Source organism: Hemiscyllium ocellatum, chromosome 12 (genome assembly GCF_020745735.1).
Source record: "Hemiscyllium ocellatum isolate sHemOce1 chromosome 12, sHemOce1.pat.X.cur, whole genome shotgun sequence".
Classification (NCBI taxonomy): domain Eukaryota; kingdom Metazoa; phylum Chordata; class Chondrichthyes; order Orectolobiformes; family Hemiscylliidae; genus Hemiscyllium; species Hemiscyllium ocellatum.
The window spans coordinates 61,761,834-61,786,054 of record NC_083412.1 but is presented as its reverse complement, the minus strand read 5'-3'; the positions used below and the strand labels follow the sequence as shown (position 1 = coordinate 61,786,054).

At 40.4% G+C, this 24,221-nt stretch overlaps 1 protein-coding gene across 1 annotated transcript in view; it reads right to left on the bottom strand.

Moving 5' to 3' along the window:
- Window positions 1–24,221, bottom strand: part of tmem39a (transmembrane protein 39A) — a 69,670-nt gene that overhangs the window by 21,853 nt on the left and 23,596 nt on the right. Inside the window, exon 2 of the mRNA XM_060833097.1 lies at window positions 13,726–13,897. Within this exon, the coding sequence (XP_060689080.1) occupies window positions 13,726–13,838 (113 nt within the window). The 5' untranslated portion in view covers window positions 13,839–13,897. The remainder of the gene's footprint in view (window positions 1–13,725; window positions 13,898–24,221) is intronic.

Sequence of the window (24,221 nt, the reverse complement as noted above, 5' to 3'; positions counted from 1 at the left end):
CTGCCTGACCTGCTGCACTTTTCCAGCAACACATTTTCAGCTCTGATCTCCAACATTTGCAGTCCTCACTTTCTCCTCGCGGCACTCATCTAGGCAAGTGAAGAATATTTAATCACACTGTTGACGTGTGCCTTGTAGATGGTGGACAGGCTTGGAGGAATCAGGTGGTGAGTTACTCACTGCAGTATTCCTAGCCTCTGGCCTACCCTTGTAGTTAGTGTTTTTATGGGGAGTCCAGTTTAATTTCTGGTCAATGATAACCCCTAGGATGTCGACAGTGGAAGATTCAGTGATGGTAACACTGTTGAATGCCAAGGGGCAGTGGTTAGATTGTCTCTTACTGGAGAGGATCATAGCCTGGCATTTGTGTGGCACAAAATGTTACTTGCCACCTGTCAGCCCAAGCCTGGATATTGTCCAGTTAAGACAAGACCATAAGACATAGGAGCAGAAATTAGGCCATTCAGCCCATTGGATCTGTGCCACCATTCAGTTATGGCTGATAAGTTTTACAACTCCATTTCCCGCTTTCTCCCTGTAACCCCTGATACTCAAGAACCTATATCAATCTTAAATACAATCCTCTGAACATGCAACCTTAGCCAGAATGCCCTCAGTTTCTTCATTTAGATTGTTAATGTAGAAAGTGAAAAGATGTGGTCTCAACACTGAGCCTTGCAGAACACCACTTGTCACTGGCTGCCATCCTGAGAAGGACACTAATCCCCATTCTCTGCTCTCTCCAGACAGCCAAACATCTATCCAGGCTAGCACCTTGCCTCTAACACTATGACCCTTAGTTTACTCAGCAGCCCTCCTGTACGGCATCTTGTCAAAAGGTCTTCTTGAAGTCCAGGTTGATAATACTCATTGGCTCTCCTTGGTCTAACATGCTCATTACTTCCCTCAAAGACCTTCCCTTGATGAAACCATGCTGACTTTATCCTATTTTATCATATGCTTCCAAGTATTCAGAAATCTCATCCTTCACAATGGATTCCAGGATCTTACCCATAACCAACATTAGGCTAAAATTGCTCTGTTATTTTCCATCTTTTGCCTTACTTCCTTTTTTAACAGGGCTGTCACTTTACTATTTCCCAGAGAACTGGAAAATCTCCAATCCCTGAAAGATCACTACTAACACCTCCACTCTATTTTCAACTCTCTCTTGTAGATCTCTGGGGTTATAATCCATTTGATTGCTCCACCTTCAGGCCGTTCAGTTTTTCTAGCACATTCTCCTTGGTGATAACCATCATAATTGGCTCTGCCCCCTCCCTCTTGAATTTTTGAGATATTACTTATGTCTTCCACTAGGAGGACTGACACGAAGTAATCATTCAGTTCCTCAGTCATTTCCTTGTTCGCCACTACCATCTCTCCAACGTCATTTTCCAGCAGCCCAATTTCACCTTTGCCTCTCTTTTACCCTTTGTATATCTAAAGAAACTCTTAGTCTTCCTTTATACTACTGGCTCACTTCCCCTCACATTTAATCTTCTCTCTCCTTTTTATATGTTGCCTCTCTTGATCTTTGTTGGGCAGAGGACACTATTCAGGTATGACTCCCAACCACTGGATATTGTTTGCCCCCCCCCCATGAGACCCATTGAGGAACTACACTTGGTCAAATGCAGCCTTGATGTTAAGGGCAGACACTCTCACCTCACGTCTGGAATTCAGCTTTTTTGTCCATATTTGCACCAAAGCTGTAGTGTGGTCAGAAGCTGAGTGGCCCTAGCAGAACCTAAACTGGGCATCATCGAGCAGGTTATTGCTGAGGTGTTGCTTGATAGCACTGTTTATATAGCTTCCATCACTTTATGATGATCGAGAATGAACTGATGGAAAGCAGGACAAATCCATGTACAGGACACACTTGGGCAATTTTCCACATTGTCAGGTCGATACCAGTGTTGTATCGTGACTGGTTAGACATCAGTGTGTTAGATGTCTGTACTGGTGCGGCAAAGTCTGGAGTATAAATCTTCAGTACCACTACCAGAATATTGTCAGAGCTCGTAGCCTTTGCAGTGTCCTCCACGTGGTATTAAGAAACAGTTGGAGTACATCAAATTGGCTTAAGACTGGTATCAGTAATGCTAGGGACTGCTGGAGGAAGCAAAGATGGATCATCTATTCAACACTTCTGGCTGAAGATTGCTGCATAAAGCTGATGTGCTGGGCTCTTCCTTCATGGAGAGTGGGGATATTTGTGCAGCCTCCTCCTCCAGCGATTTGTTTAATTATCCACCACCATTTACAACTGGATGTGGCAGAACTGTAGAGCTTAGATCAGATCAGTTGATTGTAGGATCACTGAGCTGTGTCTATCACTTGTTGCTTATGCTGTGTGGCATGCAAGTAGTCCTATTTGGTGTCTTCACGAGATTGACATCTCATCCTCAGATATGCCTGGTGCCGCTCCTGGCATGCCCTCCTGCCCTCTCCATTGAACCAGGTCGATCTCCTGGCTTGATGGTAATAGTTCAGTGGGGCATATGTTGGGCTGAGAGGTTACATATTGTGCTGGAGTACAGTTGTGCTGTTGTCGATGGCCCACTACACCTTGTGGATGCTGTCTTGAGCTGCTAGATCTGTTTGAAGTCTGTCCCTTTAGCATGGTGATAGTGCCACACAACATGATGGAAGTTATTCTCAATGTGAAGGTGAGACTTAGTCTCCATAAGGACTGTGCAGTGGTCATGCTTATTGATACTGTTATGGACAGATAAGTCTGCAGCTTGCACATTGATAAGGATGAGGTCAGGTAGGTTTTCCCATCCTTGTTGGTTCCTCACCACCTACCGTAGACCCAGCTTCGCAGCCATGTCCTTTAGGGCCCAACCAGCTCAATCTGTACTACTGCTACCATTCTTGGTGGTGGACATTACAATCCCCCAACCCACAGTACATTGTGCCCTTCCCATCCTTAGTGCTTCCTCCAAGTCTTCAACATGGGAGTACCAAATCATCAGCTGAGGGAGGATGGTACATGGTAATCAAAAGAGGTTTCCTTGCCCACATTTAACTTCAAGCCACAAGACTTGTCAATGTTGAGGACTCCCAGAGCAACTCTCTCCTGATTGTATACCACTGCCACCACCTCTGCAGGGTCTGTCCTGCAGTTAAGGCAAGACATATCCAGAGATGGTGATAGTGGTGTCTGGGACAGTGTCTGTACGGTATGATGCCACAAGTCTGACTACATCAGGCTGTTGCTTGACTAGTCTGAGACACTCTCTCAACTTTGGCACTGGCCCTCAGTTGTTAGTGAGGAGGATTTTGCAGGGTTGACAAGGCTGTTTCTGCCAGTCTTTTTTGGTGTCAAGGTCAACGCTAGGTGATCCGACCAGTTTCGTTTCTTTGAGACTTTGTAGTGGTTGGTGCAACTGAGAGGGCAACCACATTGCTATGGGTCTGGAGTCACGTGTAGGCCAGACAAGGTGAGGCTGGCAGATTTCCTTCCCTGAAGGACATTATTAAATCAGATGGGCTTTTTCAATGATCAACAAATGATTTCATGGTGTTCAATAGATTCTTAATTCCATATGAAGTCCAATACTTACTTTTATTTGTCAAGGCATTGAATAAAAGAGCCAGGAGGTTAAAACGGAGTTGTACATAACGTTAGTTAGGCCTCAGTTACAGTTCTGGACTAGCCGCCACAATATTAGAAAGATGTAATTGCTGTAGAGAACTTGCAAAGAGATTCACCAGTATATTGCCTGGGATGTAGCAACTCACCTGTGAAGAGACTAGGTAGCTGGAGGCTTTGTTTTAAAAAAAATTTATAATTATTAACAGTAGCTATAGTAGAACAAAAAAGGTAATCTAATTAATGTCTGTCTTTGATTTATACCAAGCTTCTTTGATTCTCACCTACACTCATACAAAGACAGACAGTCAATGGATAAGTCAAAAGAAGAATAATAGAGTTAGTAATCAGCTAGTTCAGTAAGCAGTCTTCAAGATCTGTGATATCAGAGACACATGGGATTGTATCTTGGTTTCTGAAAACACCAGTCAATGCAAATAGCTTCCAATGTGCTCTGAGGAATATTTACTTGATATTCACAACATATTCTATACTCTGAACTTGCAATGAATTAATGGCGGGATTTGTAAATAGGGAGCAATCAAATTTCCTTCCTGTAGCTTTGACAGCCAAAATCCTTCTGGGGGGAAAAAAACGTTCAATCTTTGGTTTCTTTGTTTATTTCTCAGCATTTTAGTTAGTTTAGGCTTGGATTGTTTAGTTAGAGCAGAGAAGGCAGAGGGGGAATCCAACTGAACCATACAAAATTATGAGGATCATAAACGGAATGAACATTTCTCCTTAATTGAGTGGTCAAAAATCAGGAGCAGGAGGTTTAAGGGGGATTTAAAGAAGTTTTGTTTTGACCCAGAAGGTGACGCTACAGGCCAAATGCTGGAAGAGAGAAAAAAAATGCAAGCATGCTGGTCAGAAAGTCCTCTTTTCGTGCTGTAACTCTGGTTTCCTCAGTCTTAAAATTATGGAGTATTTTGGCTGAAACAAACAGTCAACAGTAATGGCAAAGTGAATGAACCCAAAACCATAAGACAACAATCTAGTTACCAAACTGAACCAAAACAATACTACCAAACAACAAACTGATCATGTTGTCAAAGATCTTCATATTGCATCCACTAGGCCAAAAAGAATGCCACATTTCAAAAGTGAGATAATTTATACTGCATGAGAAAAAGGTGCCAATTATTGGCCAGTCGATTGATTGGTTGCGACATTATCATGGAGAATGCTCCAGGGAACAGGATTCTCATATGTTTGTTTATTTCAGAAAAAGGCACCGTGTTGTGACATCTTTCTTTGCTGCAGGAAACATTGAACCTATGACAGAATATCCATTGCAGTTTAGGATAATGGAAGATAATTTTGAGAGCCTGACAGAGAAGTGAATTCAAGAAAACGTTTTCCCTTGTGGAGGAATCTAGAAACTAGTGGATACAGTTTCAGAATAAAAGGGGTTGCCCATATAAGATAGTGTTCAGGAGTACGTCAGAGGATTTGAAATCTTTGGATTTTATTTCCCACCAGAAAGCCGTCACCGAGTATGTTTAAAGGTTGAAGGGAGACAGATGATTTTTGATCGACAAGGCACTCAAGAGTTACGTAATGGCAGGCACGATATTGGAGAGTCAAGGACACAGATCAAAACAGCCATTACTTCACAGAACGAGACAGTGGGCTCATGGAAACATGTGGCACTCCTGGTCCTTTTTTTTAAAAAAAAAGTTCTGGAAATAATTCAATATTCAACTGGAGAAGGATAGTCATAAATACCTCACACTCTCAACAATGTGGATACCCAGGACATCAGTGCAAAAAGACAAAATAATTGCAAAAGCATTAACTGTCAGAGTTGCCAAGTGAAAGATCCATTGTGACTTCTTCATGCGGACCCCAGAGTTGCCAATCTTCATCCAATTTGATTCACTCCTTGGGATATTAAGAAATGGCTGAAGGTTGTGTTTTGTAAAAGCTATAGGCCCCTGACAGCATTCTGACATTAGTATTTAAGACTTGTTCTCCAAAATTAGCTGCAACCCTAGTCAAGCTGTTCCAGTATAACTGCAACTCTGCATCAGAGGAGCAGGAGAATTGACATTCAGGCATAAGCCCAAAAAGTGTGATTCTCCTGCTCCCCAGATGCTGCCTGACCTGCTGTGCTTTTCCAGCACTGCACGCTCAACTCTGATCTCCAGCATCTGCAGCCCTCACTTTCTCCTAGCTGCAACTCTAGCATCCACAAAGCAATGTGGAAAATTGCCCAAGAATGTGCTGGACATAAGGGATGTAATAGTCCTCTATCAATCTACACTCAATCAAAGTGGTAGATTGAGTTGTCAGGTGCTGTCAAGAATCACTGGCTCATTACACCCTTAATTCAAACACAGGCAAAAACGCAGTGACTGAGGCCCGGTGAAAGTTAGGGCCTTTGACATCAAGGCTACACTTGGCTGAATACAGCAGCAAGGTTCCCTTGCAATACTGGAATCAGGGAGAAGTAGGGAAATGCTCTGTTGGTTAGAGTCATACCTGGTACAAACAGAGATGGAAAGGTTGTTGGAGGTCAGTTATCTCAGCTCCATGACATCTCTGCAGGACTTGCTCAAAGTAATTTCCTATGCCCAACCACTTTCAGGTGCAATGATCTTCACCACTGATAATTGAACATGTCAGTTCCATCTGTGACTCCTCAGATACTGAAGAATCTGAGGAGAAAACTTAGAACAGTTGTCAGCTTTGAATTACTCAGAATCATATAGTACAGAAGAGACCCTTCAGCACATTGACCTCTACCACCAAAAACCTACCACTAGTCCCACTTTCCTTCACTAGGTCCAGCCTTGAATATTAATAACATTAAAAAGTATTTGGATAAGTACTTTTTAAAAAAAGGTTGATGTTTCTCACCTCAACTACCCTCCCAGGCAGTGCATTCCAGATTTCCACCACCTTCTGTGTAAAACAAATCCTCTTCAAATCCCATCTAAACCTCCTGTACTTTGTCTTCAAATTAATCTCCCTTATTATTGACCCCTCAACTAACAGCTGCTTTCTATCCAACCCTCTCATGTCTCTCAAGATCTTACATAGCTCAATCAGGTCCAATCCTCAGCTTTCTCCTCTCCAAAGAAAACAACCAGAGCTTATCCAACCTCGAACTGAAATGCCACATCCCAGGTAACTTCCTGGTGAACTCCCTTTGCAGCCAGTCCAGGGCAATCACTGCCTTTTTAAAGCACAGCATCCAGAACTGAACACCATATTCCAGTTGAAAGTGAGGTCTGCAGATGCTGGAGATCAGAGCTGAAAACGTGTTGCTGGAAAAGCGCAGCAGGTCAGGCAGCATCCAAGGAACAGGAGATTCGACGTTTCGGGCATAAGCCCTTCTTCAGGAATCGGCTTATGCCCGAAACGTCGAATCTCCTGCTCCTTGGATGCTGCCTGACCTGCTGTGCTTTTCCAGCAACACATTTTCAACCATATTCCAGTTATGGCATAACAAAGGCCTGTACAGCTCCAACATAAATATTCTCAGATGTCATTAGCCATAAATTTATCTTCCAGATTTGACATTCATTTCAGAATCATGGAGAACAAAAAAGTGTGTTGAAATCTGCTGTTGATAATTTCAGGATTTTGTTTTTTTTAAAAAAGTTCTGGCTCATTTCTTGTTATACAAAGCAAAGTATTGCAGTTAATAGACAATAGGTGCAGGAGTGGGCCATTCTGCCCTTTAAGCCTGCACCACCATTCAATATGATCATGGCTGATCATCCTTAACCAGTATCCTGCCTTATCTCCATAACCCTTGATTGCACTACCCTTGAGAGCTCTGTCCAGCTCTTCCTTAAATGAGTCCAGAGACTGGGCCTCCACTGCCCTCTGGGGCAGAGCATTCCACACAGCCACCATTCTCTGGGTGAAGAAGTTTCTCCTCATCTCTGTCCTAAATGGTCTACCCCATATTTTTAAGCTGTGTCCTCTGGTTTGGCACTCACCCATCAGCGGAAACATGTTTCCTGCCTCCAGAGTGTCCAATCCTTTAATAATCTTATATGTCTCAATCAGATCCCCTCTCAGGTCTTCTAAACTCAAGGGTATACAAGTCCAGTCACTCCAGTCTTTCAGCGTAAGGTAGTCCTGCCATTCCAGGGATGGACCTAGTGAACCTACGCTGCACTCCCTCAATAGCCAGAATGTCTTTCTTCAAATTTGGAGAGCAGAACTGCACACAATACTCCAGGTGTGGTCTCACCAGGGCCCTGTACAGCTACAGAAGAACCTTTTTGCTTCTATACTCAATCCCTCTTGTTATGAAGGCAGTATGCTATTAGCCTTCCTCACTACCTGCTGTACCTGCATGCTTACCTTCATTGACTGGTGTACAAGAACTGAAAATGTGTTGCTGGTAAAGTGCAGCAGGTCAGGCAGCATCCAAGGAGCAGGAGAATCGACATTTCGGGCATGAGCCCTTCTTCAGGAAACAGGAGTGGTGTACAAGAACACCCAGATTTCTTTGTACTGCCCCTTTACCTAAATTGATTCCACTTAGGTAGTAATCTGCCTTCCTGTTCTTGCCACCAAAGTGCAACCCCAAGCAAGACAACATTACAAATTCAGATCTAATATGTATCTTTTTAGTTATAGTGCATTAGATTGAGGGGACAGTTCTTGTTTTATTGCAGTTGACTGACTCAACTTCATAGTTTGCCACTTTATGTGGCTGAATCTAAATTGTGCTTTTTACGAAAGATGACTTAAAAGTACATAAAACCATAAGAAATAGGAGTGGAAGTAAGGCCACTCAGCACATTGGATGGTGGAGTGGACTCAATCATGGCTGATGGGCATTTCAATGTACTAACCCGCATTCTCACTGTATGCCTTAATTCCTTGATAAATTCTTAATCTTGCAATCTCTGCCTTGAAGACATTTAACATCCCAGCCTCCAATGCACTCTGTGGCAGTGAATTCCACAGGCCCACCATTCTCTGGCTGAAGAAATGTCTCCTAATTTTCGTTTTAAAGTGACCCCCCTCTAACGCTAAGGCTGTGCCCACGAGTCCTAGTATCCCATCTGATGGAAACAATTTCCTAGTATCTACCCTTTCTAAGCCATGCATTATCTTGTAAGTTTCTATTAGATCTCCCCTTAACCTTCTGAACTCTAATGAATACAATCCCAGGATCCTCAGTTGTTCATCATATGTTAGGCCTACCATTCCAGAGATCATCCTTGTGAATCTCCACTGGACACCCGCCAATACCAATATGCTCTTCCTGAGGGAGGGGCCCAAAACTGGACACAGTATTCTAAATGGGGCCTAACCAGAGCTTTATAAAGTCTCAGTAGCACATCACTGCTTTTATATTTAGAATACCAAACTGGGCCAAGGCCAATTATATCAAAATTAGGCAGGAGCTCAAATGTGGATTGGACACAACTACTTGAAGGAAGTCCACATTTGATACGTGGGAGGCTTTCAAAGATAGGTTAAAAGGTAGTGCAGGATAGGCATGTCCCGAAGGCAAAGGATAGGAAGGGCAAGATTCGTGAACCGTGGATGACAGGAGAACTTGTATGACTAGCCAAGAGGAAAAGGAAAGCGTACATAAGGTCTAGGCAGCTAAAAACAGAACAGGCCCTAGAGGAAGAGTAGGAGTAATCTTAAACAAGGAATCAAGTGGGCTAAAAAGGGGGTCATGAAATAGCTTTAGCAAGCAGAATTAAAAGGAGAATCCCAAAGCATTTTATTCTTATAGAAGAAGCAAGCAGATAACTAGAGAAAGGATGGTCCATCAAAGGATAAAGAAGGAAGGCGATGTGTTGAACCGGAGAGAATGGGTGAGATTCTGAATGATTACTTTGCATCAGTGTTCACTGTGGAGAGGAACATGATGAATCTTGGAGATTTGAGGTAGACGTCTGATTAGTCTGGATCACATTGGCATAATTAGGGAGGATGTGTTGGTAGGCTAGAGGTTATTAAATTGGACAAATCCCCAGGACCTGATGGGCTCTATCCCAGGTTGCTGAGGGAGGCAAGAGAGGAAAATAGCTGGGGCCCTGACAGATATCTTTGTGGCATCGTTAAGTACAGGGGAGATGCCTGAGGATTAGAAGGTTGCTCATGTTGTTCCCCTGTACAAGGAGGGTAATAGGGATATTCCCGGTAACTTCAGACCAGTGAGCCTGACGTCAGTGGTGGGAAAGTTGCTGGAGAGGGTACTGGGGGATAGGATCTATTTATATTTAGAAAAGAATGGGCTTATCAGTGATAGGCAACATGGTTTTGTGTGGTGGAGATCATGCCTTACCAACTTAAGAGTTCTTCGAGGAAGTGACCAAGTTGATAGATGAAGAAAGGGCTGTTGACGTCATATACATGGACTTTAGTAAGGCATTTGATAAGGTTCCCCATAGTAGACTAACGGAGAAAGTGAAGCCATATGGTACGCAGGGTGTTCTAGCTAGGTGGATAAAGAACTGGTTGAACAACAGGAGACAGTAGTAGTTGAAGGGAGTTTCTCAAAATGGAGACCAGTGGTGTTCCACAGGGATCAGTGTTGGGGCCACTGTTGTTTGTGATATACAAAATGATCTGGAAGAGGGCACTGTTGGTATGATCAGCAAGTTTGCAGATGACATGAAGATTGGTGGAGTAGCAGAAAGCATAAGGGACTGTCAAAGAATATAGGAGGATATAGATAGACTGGAAAGTTGGGCAGAAAGTGGCAGATGGAGTTCAATCCAGACAAATATGAAGTGATACATTTAGGCAAGACTAATTCTCGGGCGAACTATACAATGAATGGAAGAACCTTGGGAAAAGTTGATGGGCAGAGAGATCTGGAAGTGCAGGTCCACTGTACCCTGAAGGTTGCTGCACAGGTGGATAGAGTGGTCAAGAAGGCATATAGTATACTTGCCTTCATTGGACAGGGTATTGAGTATAAGAGCTTGCAAGTCATGTTAAAATTGTACACGACGTTGGTTCAGTCGCATTTGGAACACTGCGCAGAGTTCTGGTTGCCACATTACCAAAAGGATGTGGACACTTTGGAGAGGGTGCAGAGAAAGTTTATGAGGATGTTACTTGGTATGGAAGAGAGGTTGAATAGGTTAGGTTTGTTTTCATGAGAAAAAAAGGGAGATTGAGGGGCGTCCTGATTGAGGTTTACAAAATCAAGAAGAGTATAGACAGGGTGGATAGAGACAAGCTTTTTCCCAGGGTGAAGTATTCCATAACGAGAGGTCACGCTTCCAAGTTGAAAGGTGGAAAGTTTAAGGGGGATACACGTGGCAAGTACTTCACACAGAGGGTGGTGGGCGTCTGGAATGCGTTGCCAGCAGAGGTGGTAGAGGCAGGCATGGTAGGTTCATTTAAGATGCGTCTGGACAGATGCATGAGTAGGTGGGGAGCAGAGGGATACAGATACTTAGGAACTGACCGACAGGTTTTGGACTGGCTCAGGCTTGGAGGGCCAAAGGGCCTGTTCCAGGGCTGTAACTTTTCTTTGTTATATTCTAACCCTCTTAAAATAAATGGCAACATTACATTTGCTTTCTTAACCATGGACTCAACCTGCAAGTTAGCCTTTAGAGAATCCCGTACTAGCACTCCCAGATCCCTTTGTAATTTGGCTTTATGAATTTTCTCACCATTTATAAAAATTGTCCATGCCTGTGCTCTTTTTTCCAAAGTGCAAGACCTCGCATTTGCTCACATTGAATTTCATCAACCATTTCTTGGACCATTTCCTTAAATGGTCTAAATCTTTCTGTAGCCTCCCCATCTCCTCAGAACTACCTGTCTGTCCACCGAACTTCATGTCATCGGTGAACTTTGCCAGAATGCGCCCAGTCTCTCCATCCAGATCATTTATATATAAAAGTGAACAGCTGTGGCCCCAAAACCGAACCTTGCGAGACACCACTTGTCGCTGGCTGCCATTCCGAAAAATAACCTTTTATCGCAACCCTCGAACCTTTTATTGCAACCCTCTGCCTTCTATCAGACAGCCAATCCTCCATCCATGCGAGCAGCTCACTTCGAACACCATGGGCCCTCACCTTATTCAACAGCCTCCCATGAGGCACCTTATCAAAAGGCCTTTTGGAAGTCTAGGTAGATAACTTCCACTGGGTTTCCCTGATCTAACCTACTTGTTACCTCTTCAAAAGAATTAACTGATTAAGATTAGATGAATTACAGTGTGGAAACAGGCCCTTTGGCCCAACAAGTTCACACCGACTCTCCGAAAAGCAACCCACCTAGACCCATTCCCCTACACATTTACCCCTTCACCTAACACTACGGGCAATTTAGCATGGCCAATTCACCTAACCTGCATATTTTTGGACTGTGGGAGGAAACTGGAGCACCAGGCATGGGGGGAAATGTGCAAACTCCACACAGGCAGTTGCCTGAGGTGGGAATTGAATCCAGGTCTCTGGCGCTGTGAAGCAGCAGTGCTAACCACTGTGCCACAATGCCGTCCTAAAGTCTGTTGTATAAGCTATCTATAATTAGTGATTCACACAAGGAAGAAATAGATAGGTGTTACTGCAAAAATCATGGGTGACTTAAATTTGCATGCAGGCTGGGAGAATCAGATTGATAATTGCAATCTGGAAAATTAGTTAATAGGGTGTATGGGACAATTTCTTAGAGAAATTCATTTTACAGCTAATTATTCCAAACCGAGTAATGAAAAATACAGAATTAAATCCAGAGGTTAAAAAGTAACTTCAATAAATTAGAACAGGATTGAATTTCACATTCAATTTGGGATAGAAGCCATGCATTCATGTTTTAAGTCTAAAAAATAAAAGTTAATATCAATTGTAATAGAGAAGGCAAATGGAATGTCAACCTCTATTTCAAATAGAATGGAATATAAAAGGGAGGTTTTGCTCAAACCATGCAAAAAACTAGTCAGTCCACAGCTGCAGTATTATGAACAGTTCTGGGCCCACGATCTAGGGAAAGATCTCGTGGCATTGGAACCAGTCCAGAGAAGGTTCACATTGAAGGACTGTCTTCGTAGGGGAGGTTGAATAGATTGGGTCTGTATTCATTGGAATTTAGAAAAATGAGAGGCAGCTCATTGAAACATACATGATGTTTAGATTATTTGGCAGGGTAGAGGCATAAAAAAGGTGCTTTCCCTTGTCGGACAGTCTTGGACTAATAGGGAATAATCTCAGAATAAGGGGCTCAACATTGAAGACAGGAGGAATTTTTAAACTCTTCCCCACCCCACCCCAGAAAAAAAAAGGCTGATCCAATGATCAGCTCCAAATCCAGTGACTCTGCGGAATGTACATTGCAGCAGACAGGATCTGGTTCCAACATGTATCACAATCAAAGGGCAGCCCTACTTATTGGACAGTCACATAAATAGGCATGCAGAAGCAAGAAAATTTTTTTAAAAATGTATTTTTTTTTAGAAAGGTGAATATTTTTTGGAATGTTCATTTAAGCTTTAATGAAAATCAGTCATGGAAAGATAATTTTAGATAAAAGAGATAACTTGGCCCATCTTAGTTTATTCACTATTCTACAGTCCCCTTTGCTACATTCACTTTCTATTTTCAAGTCACTGCCAAGTTCTTGCCTTCGCTGCTTTCTCCAAGAATCAATTTTGAGATTAAAAGTTTCTATGTGCAGAACATTCTAATAAAAGATTACTTGTTTTTCATTAGTTTGAAGCCATTAAAGCGACCAAGTCCTATGCTTTCACCTTTTATTTGAAATAGTATTCTCGATTTATTTTCTCAGTCATCCTCAGATCTTAAAACTGGATAAATCATTCAAAAGTATAATCTGATCAAAATTCTAGTTTTACTCCCTTTGACCAGTCTTGTTTTTGCAGAATAAACAAAAAAAAATCACAACTTCAGGAGTGCATGATTAAAAATGCCACAAATCCATAATAAAAATGTAACTAAACATTGCTATTATTTTTGTACACCGGTTTGCAGGATTCTTTCCCCAAGAACTGAAGTTATTTGTAGTTTTATACAAACCAGTTAGAAACATCCAGTGTATCAAGGGACAATTTTACAGAAATAAGAGAATATTACGATTTAAACAATACAACAGCATCAATTTTAGAATGCAAAGCGTTACGGCCATCAAGTTTACGCTATGACATTGGATACCTGTTCCTCATTCCAGTCCCATTCCCACAGGTCCCACCAACAATCGTCTGTAGAGAAGGTAATGCTGAACGGCTCAGCTGCTGCCGACTCGGACCCCGCCGTCCACCAGGCATGGCATGGGCCAACGGTTTCAAGCACTGGTGCAGTCTGCCCCAAGCTGCTACTTTGTGCTCTGCAACAAAACAAGTAACACAGTCGGTAGATAGCAAATTCCCCCACCCACTTTGGAGAAATCCCACAACTAAAAACATAAAATGAAAATCTATTCAAATGTCGTCATCCATATTTCTGCAGGAGCTGCAGAAGTTAGTAATGAAAGCTCCAGTAAATTTAGAAAAGACCTCTACTTAGTCAAGTACCTTGAATTAGAAAAACAAAAAACTGAACCATACTTCAAACAGAGAGAGAACATATTGATAATGCTAATCAGATTAAGCAGTATCACTTCTGATAAACAACATCAATAACCTCAATAAATATTTTGGCGGTCACATATTGTTTGACCAACATTATGGAGATTTTAATTTCACATCTCCAAAGCTTGCATCACGTACATTTTACATTTACTTTATATCTTTCACTCCGACAACCGTTTTGCATATATGGAGAATCAGAACGTTAGTGATTTTTGAGAAGATTTGTAGCTCAGGTTGATGTTAGCATGCTGAGTTGGGAGGTTTGTTTTCAGATGTTTCGTCACCATACTAGATAACATCAGCGAGAGTCTTCAGTGAAGCATTAGTGGTATGTCCCGCCTCGCTACTTATAGGTCTTGGTTTCTTAAATGTGGGTGATGTCATTTCAGATTCTTTTTTCCAAGGGAAGGTAGATAGAATCTAAATGGATGTCTTTGTTGATGGAGTGATGTTAACCTAGTATGGTGACAAAACGTCCAAAAACAAACCTTCTAGCTCAGCAAGCTAACTTACATACTGAACAGAATGTGTTCAACATATTGCTGCAATCATGGACCAGACTGTTGTTGTTTTAGGATGTAGATCCAGCAAACTGAGAAAACTCCAATTTTGAACCAACAACAATAGACTTTATTACACATCACTAGATGAATAAATACTCTGCAATACAATGTATAGTTTATTAGATTTAAACACAATATAAATATGGGTAATAGACTGAACAAACATCCCACAGAATACTATCAAACAGCAAATGCAATCAAGGTGGATTCCTTAGTAATTTCCCTCTAGACATTAATGACATGATAGGGCAAATCTCATTAAATTTCACAAGAGATTACAATTTTTTTTCACTTCTGCCAATGTGGCTTTGGAAATACCCTCTAAGAGTTACTCCATCTCAGACTGCACCAATGACTGCTCCAGTTCTGATCGATCACCTTCCTTTCCATGTTACACATGTGAATGCTGTCTGGAAACTACACTCCAAAACTCATTCGTGGGCATAAGTCTTAGATGCCAACTAGTGACACTGAGCCAGTCCTTCCCCTGAGTTCTCTATGCACTGCTGCCACTTCCTCCAAGTGTTGCATTAAGTATATACTGTGTGGGGGCTTGTCAATCACCATCTGCACTGTGCTGAACCGCTGATAGTCACAGACTTCCTTCAATGGATCCTAGGATATTTCCAGAGGCTGGATGCCACCACTTAGCTGCTTCATTCCTAGAGTTCTTCCTGAGTTCTAACACCACAGGCCTATTCAAATGCCCGTCTGTTGCCTTCGCCAACTGACCTCAGAACTGCTCTTCTGTGGTCCCCGAATTGCCTTAAGTAAACTGAAAACTTTGCAATTCCCACCCCTATTTCTAGAGAGCATTGAAAATGACAAATACCTCAGAACAAAATGAAGTAATCTCTAAAACTCGGTTCCTTAAATGTTACGATTTTCAGAGTGTGCTGGCCTTACAGCATTAATTGCATTAAAAAAATCACAATTCTTACACATGCACTAAAAATGTGATGCAAAGACAAGACAATCTAATATAAAATAAGAATTTTATTTAAATAACAATACACAGTTTTCAACACCAATCAAAACAAGATGCCTCTTTTAAACCACTTACTTTGACTACATGGCTTCATGAAACATTTTTGAATGGACAGCAGGCTTTGCTTGGGTTTTAAAATTCCAACAAACAATTCCACATTAAATTTGAACAGAATCTGCTAAATACATCACTGTTACTAATGCATTTCAACATAAAGTAGAAACACTGGAAAGTATTGATACAAGATAGTTACTTATAAATGCAACAAATACGAAGGAGAAATCTCCTTAAATCAGTGTGGTACAGAGTACCAAAGGAAGCAGTTGCGAAAAAAAAATAATTCAAACGCTTTCAAAAAGAAGAGTAGATGATATAAAGTCATGCTGAAAAGCCGACAGTCACAGAAGTCTACAACACAGAAATTGACCCTTCATTCCATTGAACCTGTGCCTGTCAAAAACAATTTATTCTTATATTAAAAAAAACAAAATTGCAAATGCTGAATACCTGAAACAAAAACAAATTTCTGGAGAAATTTCTTCAGGTCTTCCCAGTTCTGACTGGACTTGAAACATTAACTTAGTTTTCTGTACACAGATACTACCAGGTCTGCTAAATATTTGTCCAGCAATTTGTTTTTACCTAAATATGCTAACTTAATTGGCTTCGCAAGTGCACATCTAAATATTTCTGAAATGCTATGAAGGTTTCTACCCCTGCAACCCTTACAGGCAGTGAGTTCTCCATATTTCCACGACCTGGAGGGATTTTGTCCTCCCTCATATTTCCTCAATATCCTATCCCTTACCTTAAAATCTATGCCCCTGGGTCACTTATCCCACTAACAAGGGAAACACTTTCTTCCGGTCAATGCCATTTATGCCCTTCAAATTTTATAGATCAAATATATCCACTTTCAGTTTCCTTTGCTCCAAAAGGACACAATCCCAGACTATCTGATCACTCCAACGCAGGCAACATCCTGGTACATTCCGTCTGCACTGGAGAGTGCCATCACATCCCTCCTATAATATAGATTCCAGAACTGCACACAGTACACTGTGGCCCAACAAAAAGTTTGAAACAATTTCAGCAAACCTCCCTACTCTTAAACTTTATGTATTAGCTAATAAAAGGCAAGTATTTCATATGCCTTCTTAAACATTTTATAAACCTGTCCCTCAATCTTAAGGTACCAGCAGACGTACGTATCAAGTTCCCTTTGATCCTTGATGCTTCCCAGTGTCCTACTGTTAATCATATATTGTTTGCCTTGCCTTGTTTGCCCTGCTCAATTGATTGACCTCACACTTAACTGGTGCCATTTGCCACAGGTCAGCCTGACTAGCCTATCCAACCCTCTTGTAATCGAAGACGGTCTTCCTCACTATTTACCACTTCTCCAACTTTTGTTGGATCTGCAAACAGACTGATCAACCCTCCCACATTCTAAACCGTCCAGGGGTTTACAGCACAAACTGCTCGGGCCCCAATAATGACCCAAGAACACCCCTTAACCATCACCCCACCAGTCAGTCAATTCTGGATCTAAATTAACCAATTTCCTTGCATCCCATGGGCTCTTGGCTACATTAGTAGTCTCCCATGTGGGATCTTATCAACAGCCTTGCTGAATTTCAAGTGGACCACATCAATTGCATTGTCCTCATCAGCATACTTAGTCACCTCTGCGGAAAAACTCAAACAAGTTGGTGTGTGGTAGTCGAAATAAGAGGCGGCTTGCATGGAATGCAATACACCAGATTTGTTGGACCAAATGGCTTATTTCTGTAGCCACGCAATGTTTGAACAACCATGGAACCAGGCTGTCTTACATTTACAAAACCTCCATCATGATTATTTTCATAAATAGCATCATACCAAAGCACCCACTATAACATTTAGAATGCTGCGGAAGGAGATATTTATAGTTGACAGATTATTTGTAAACTCGATCCTATAAATAATGGATCACACATCTATTGAGCTACTCAGAGTCAGAGTCAGAGTTATACAACATAGAAACAGACCCTTTGATCCAACTCATCCATGCTGACCAAGTTTCCCAAAATAAAATAGTTCCATATGTCTACATCTGGCCCAAATCCACTAAACCATTCCAATCAACATTAACCTGGCCAAGGAAACACTGATTACACTATTAGAAGACCCAAAGACACATACAGCAAACACCACTAACTTCAATCAACAAGGAGACTATCAATCTAGAGGACCTATGCCTTACCACACACTTCACCTTCAACAACAAAACCTACACACAAACCAATGGAACACCCATGGAATTTCCGATATCAGGATTCTTAGCAGAGGCAGTAATGCAGACACTTGAGCAAACAGCTCTGCCAACCATCCAACCCAAACTCTGGGTCAGTTATGTGGATGACACCTTTGTCATCACTAAACGAAACAAGTTAGAGGTAACCTTCAAGACCATCAATAATACCCTTACTGGCATAAAATTCACTAAAGAGGAGGAAAACAACAAACTGCCATTCCTAGATGTCACAGGAGAGCGAACAGCCAATGGGAACTTCAAACCAGCATCTACAGAAAAACCAACACATACAGACCAAATACTGAACTACAGAAGCAATCATCCCAACATCCACAAACGAAATAATGTCCTGATGCAGCTTCAACGAGCCAACACACACTGCAGCACAGAGGAACTATGCAGAGCAGAGGAAAATCACCTCTACCATGTACTCAAAAAGAATGGGTACCCAATGAACACATTCCGCCAATTTCTCAGCAGCAAATCCAAACAAGCAGACAAAACGCATCCAGAAACCCTAGCCACTCTCCCCTAAGTCAAAGACATCTTGGAAATGACTGCCAGACTACTCAGACCCCTGGGCATCATGTTAGCCCACAAACCTAAAACAGCAGCTAATGAACTTGAAAGACTCTATACAGACAATTTACAAAATAATATGCAAGGACAGGCAGAAAATTAGCCACCAGGATACATGAACACCAACTAGCCACAAAAAGACATGACCCTCTCTCACTAGTATCCTCACATATGGATGAGGAAGGACACCACACCTATCCTAGGACAAGCCAAACAAGGTTGCACGAGAATTCCTAGAAGCATGGCATTCCAACTGGAACGCTAACAACAAACACATGGAGTTAGACCCCATCTATCATCCCCTGAGAAAAGGAACAAGAAGTGACTTCACCACAAGAAATGACATCACCAACCCAAAAGTATAAATAGATAGCAGGAATTTTAAGCATTGCTTCACCCGAGGCCCACTGAAGATGCTACCTAGTAGGGTAACGAAACGTCTGGAAATGAACCTTCTAGCTCAGCAAGCAAATCTACATCCAAAACCTCAACCTGAGCTCCAAATTTTCTCAAAACTCACTAATTCCTATTCATGGACCTACCCAAATAGCTTTTAAACAACATTTTAACTGTACCTGCATCTACGAATTTCTTCATCAGTTTATTCTACATATGAAAGTTGCCCCTTAGGTCCCTTTTAAATCTTTACCCTCTCACTTTAAAATCAGGTCCTCTAGTTTGGAACCCCCCAACCCCAGGGAAAAATCTTTGCTGTTCACCTTATCTATGCCCCTCATGATTTTATAAGCCTTTACAAGGTCACCTCTCCAACTCCTATGTTCCAGTGGAAAAGTCCCAGCCTATCCACCCTCTCCTTATAATTCAAAACCTCCATTCCAACTAACATTCTTGTAAATCTTTTTCTCCATGCTCTCCAAATTAATAATATCCTTCCTACAGCAGGGCGAAAAGAACTATACACTGTACTCCAAAAGTGGCCTCATCAACATCCTGCACAACTGCAATTGGCATCCCAAGTCCTATACTACACCTTCTTTCCCTCTCTGCCTACCAGTGACAACCTTCAATGAATCGCTAGAGGTCTCTGTTCTACAAAACACTCTCCAGGGACCTATTATTTCATTTTTTGGCTTTCTGGCAAAGCAATGTAATCTAATAGTTGAAATTAAAATTCCTGAAATATGGTCAAAATGTGAGCAATGATCGATAGCATGGTGAATTTTAAGACATACTTCACTACAGCATTACTAGGACGAACCTTGATATTTCTAGTTTGCACCACAGATCTAAAGTCATGTGAAAATTGTAGATATGATCTAGCAATCATAAAGTATCATTAACCGTGCAAGTCCTGCCCTTGTTAGTTTTACCACAATGCAACACCTTGCTTTTAGCTAAGTTAAACTCTATCTGCCACTCCTCAGCTTATTGGCCCAATTGACCAAGACCCCTCTAATCTTAGATAAGCTGCCTCACTGTCTATAATACCACCAACTTTAGTATCACTTACGAACTTATTAACCACACTTAAGTGCTCATCCAAATCATTTATACAAAAAAAAATGACAAACAACACCGGATCCAGCACTAAAGACTGCAGCACACCATTGGTTACCATTTCTCTATCAAGCCAATTTTTCTCCACTTGGCAAGCTCCCCCCGAAACCTACATGATCTGACTTTACGAACTAGCCTCGCATCCACAGTTCTTTGTTTTATTTTAATGAAAAGTCTTGTGGTAGCTATTTTCTGCAGAAAGAGATAGTTATCAGCAGCAGCTGTATAGCATGTAGCTCTAGCAGTGAAGATAAACTGGGAAACTAAAGTTTTAAGTCTTAAGGAGGCAATAGAGTATGTTTGTGAATGAAGTTATTTTATTTAAAAATATTGTAGAATAGAAGGAATCAAGAGACAAGTTTTAAGCAATGAGGACAAGACCCTAGAAGGCTAAAATCCATGGGGAAGACAGATCAGCATACGTTGACCTTGTATATTGTGTTATTAATGTAAAATATTAATCTTTGTTTTCTAATAAATCTTGCCAGTTGTTTTCCTTCTAAATAAGGAACTGTCTTTTTTGCCACTATGGTTATTGCCCAAGAAATTGCCTTATGTTGGCATTTAGAATCAACTCCAAATCTCAACATACAGAATCAATCAATTTAAAACAGCTACCTTTAATGACTGCTCAATCATATCTATCATTTTCACATTCCAGTTAGCGTCACAGGTCTAAAGGCAAAGATCAAGGGACATCCTAGGAATACTGTAGTAAAGTATGTCTCAATTCATTAATGTTGTCAAATCACTGCTCACATTTTGACCATTTTTCAGAATTTTAAATTAAATCATTAGATTATATTGCATTTCCAGAAAGCCAAAAAGAAGGCAATTCTATACTTAATTGCTACCAACTTAAGCTACTTTAATACCCACTTAAACACATTCAAACAGTGTGTTATGATCAGGTTGGGACAAGTGAATTGACTCTTTTCAATTATTCTGGTTGAACAAATATCATGCTCTCTCCAATTAAAATGGAGTTAACTGATTCTTTTTTAAAACAGTTGCAGGAAGAAGCCAACCATAAAGTTTGGATTTAAAATTCACCTTCACCTGCTAATCCTGAGCAAAAGAATAGATACCACCACCTTGAGCTCAAAGCCACTGGGTAATATTACAGACATAAAAGAGTTATAAACAAGTGGACAGTGTCCAGTAGAGAAAGGAAGATAACAGAATAGAGAGAGTTTGAGTCTTTCACATGTCCTCGAGGCATCAAATTTTTGACGTGAAAGAACAACGTGTGACCCGCTGTGATCTCCAGCATTTGTTGTTTTCAGTATGGTTATTTAGACGGTGTCTTGGATCATCAGCAGTAGCAAATATTGCAGTCACCCTAACTTCAGAGTATTCCGATTTTAAAATCAGCATCTTCATCAGGCCCTTGTTTTTCCTGACAGACAGTGTGGCTGGCTGGCTCAGTTCTGCAGTCAAAAATCTTATACTTCTGCCACAAACAACTACTTGAAACTCAAGCTTCTTTATGTATTTGTGTTTGAATTCATTGTCATCAAGCTTGATAATTACAGATGAAAAAAGGTGTTAATAAAAATAAGAGAGATGTGAGATTCTCACACCTCCATCAGTTAAAAACAGGGTTGTCTTATTGGCTGACTTCACTGCCTTTGGTTAAATCTCAGGTTAGCTGCAACCTATCTAATCCATGTTAGAAGAACTTTGGTTATTTATGGTGAGGAGATGTCGGTGGTCATCCCAGCACTTATTTCTTTTTAGAAGCAAAGTCATTTCAGTCCATGAAAGTTTCACATATTAAAATGGAGAAGAGAATTCAAAAAGAAAAATCAGTAGTTTATATTTTAAATCATGACAAATAGAAAGTACACTCCCATCTTTGCTTTTCCTTCATTCCAATGAACCAATTCATGCTCAAGTATAAATAATTCAAACTGCCATTCTTTAAACAGGAGCTAAAATCAGAAAAATTTAATCTTTTATAAGGTGGGAGATTGCTGTCCGAAACAAATCTCAAAAATACACAGGCAATATTTAGAAGTAACTATGGCCACCAATACCAATTTTACTACCCAACTAAGGTTAGCCAACTGACCACACATTTATAACTAACAGGGTACTAAGTTATCAAAGAACTTATTACTTCTGATGCAACAACTACTGATGGAACACAAATATATTTTTTGAATGCTGACATTTTAAAAAACAAAATATCCAACTACTGAAATATTCAGAACTATGTTTTTAAGTTTTCTCCAAGATAAATTAAACTTTATTGTTAGAGCTTCCATTTAACTGACATATTTGACTCTTAAAAACAAAGATTTTTGCTATATTGATCATTTCAATTTTGGGTTTTATAGCAGAGACAGAGTTTGACTAAAACAGGTCTTGACAGTTTAATCACTTTAGTTGTTAGCCTTCTTCCCATTCCCAATTCAAAAACATATAATACCAGAAGTAAAGAGTTACTGACTTTTTTAAAATACATTATAAAAATCAAAGATGTTTTTAATCCTAAGTGAAAACCTTTCCTATTCCTGCCTCACATAATCAGTTATGTTTATAATTGAGAGAAGTATGAATTCCTTTTATACACACAAACTGTTTAAAATTAACATAACTACAACATCATAGCTACAGTACTTCAGAATTCATAAAACAGGTGTAGAACATAGCACAAATTTGAGTTAAAACAAATTCAATCATATACAGAGTAACTCAGTCTAATACATTTGCCGGATCAAAATGCTAATTTCTACAGTGGCACTGAACTATATACTCTGCTCCACTGCTATACCTTGCTATAACTTAAGACAATTTAGTGTGCCATCTGTAAAAGTTCAATTTCAGGATTTTTAATTGTTGTTTAATCCATTAGATTTGCAACGACTTTCCATTTGGCCCCTTTCAGGAGTCAAAAGAATAAAAAAACAAACAAACAATTAATTGGACTGCTTGCAGTGCCTGATAGATTGAACTTATCTACACCAGACATTGTTACTGTTCACTTTCAATGTGAATGAAAAGTCAATAGTTTGGTTTTCTGAATGAACATCATAACACAAGAATATAAAATAACTGTTAAGTTCTGCTTGACCCATCACTTTGGTTGCTTCTTTGACTATCATCCATTGATTCAATTTTAAAGTTTAAAATTTAATTTTATGCTGACTTTTCTCTGTCCAAAAACCATGATTAAATAAAGTTTAAAAATATCAAATTTGTTTTTGCTTCTTTGTCCATTTTGAAGACAGACAGGTTTAGAGGCAAGGTCACCAGACCCAAAACGTTAACTTTGATTTTTCTTTACGTTGCTGCCCTACCTGTTGAGCTTTTCCAACAATCTGTTTTTGTTTTAGAAGAACTGATGTTTTCATGGCAGAAAGAACTGTAATATTTAATTTCTTAACTTGCTTTACACCAAAGACTCTGGGTCTAGGGATACATTTGTACCTAAGATGGCACCATAAGTGGCAGCTTGTAAACTTTTCACTGAACTCATACAAGTGAATATGTGACAATAAAGTTAATTCAATTCAATAGGCACTTTTGTTTCCAAACAATTGAAAGTCCGACACAGGAAGGTGCATTACAGCCTGAAAGAAACTCTGACCTGTAAGGATATGTAGATCAGTAACTAGATGAGGTCTCAAGCATTTGCAGTCCTCACTTTCTCCCAGTAACTAGATGAGTAAACTAATCAATAGCAGAGAATTAAACAAAACTAAATTTAGTTGAATTTTGGGGAAGGGGCAGAATTTTGTTGTATTTGTTCATAGTTGTGTTGCTTCACAGTTCTACACCTAAATTATAGAATGCATTTAGTCTGTTATTAGTCCATTTAAAAAAAAAAGCCAGAAGTCACACGACACCGGATTATAATCCAACAAGTTTATTTCAAATCATGAGCTTCCAGAATGTTGTTCCTTCAATCAGGTGACAAAAGCTTGTCGTCATTTCAAATATATCCACTGGACTACAACCTGGTAGTGAGTGATTTCTGATTTTGTTCACCCCAGTCCAACTTTGGCATCTCCACATCAAAAATGTTTTGCCCTCCAGCTCCTGCTCAGCCAATTGATTAAATCAGTCTCAGTTCAGCAGACAAAAGCTCTTAAACTGTACATTTCACAAACAATACAAAAAAAAGTTAT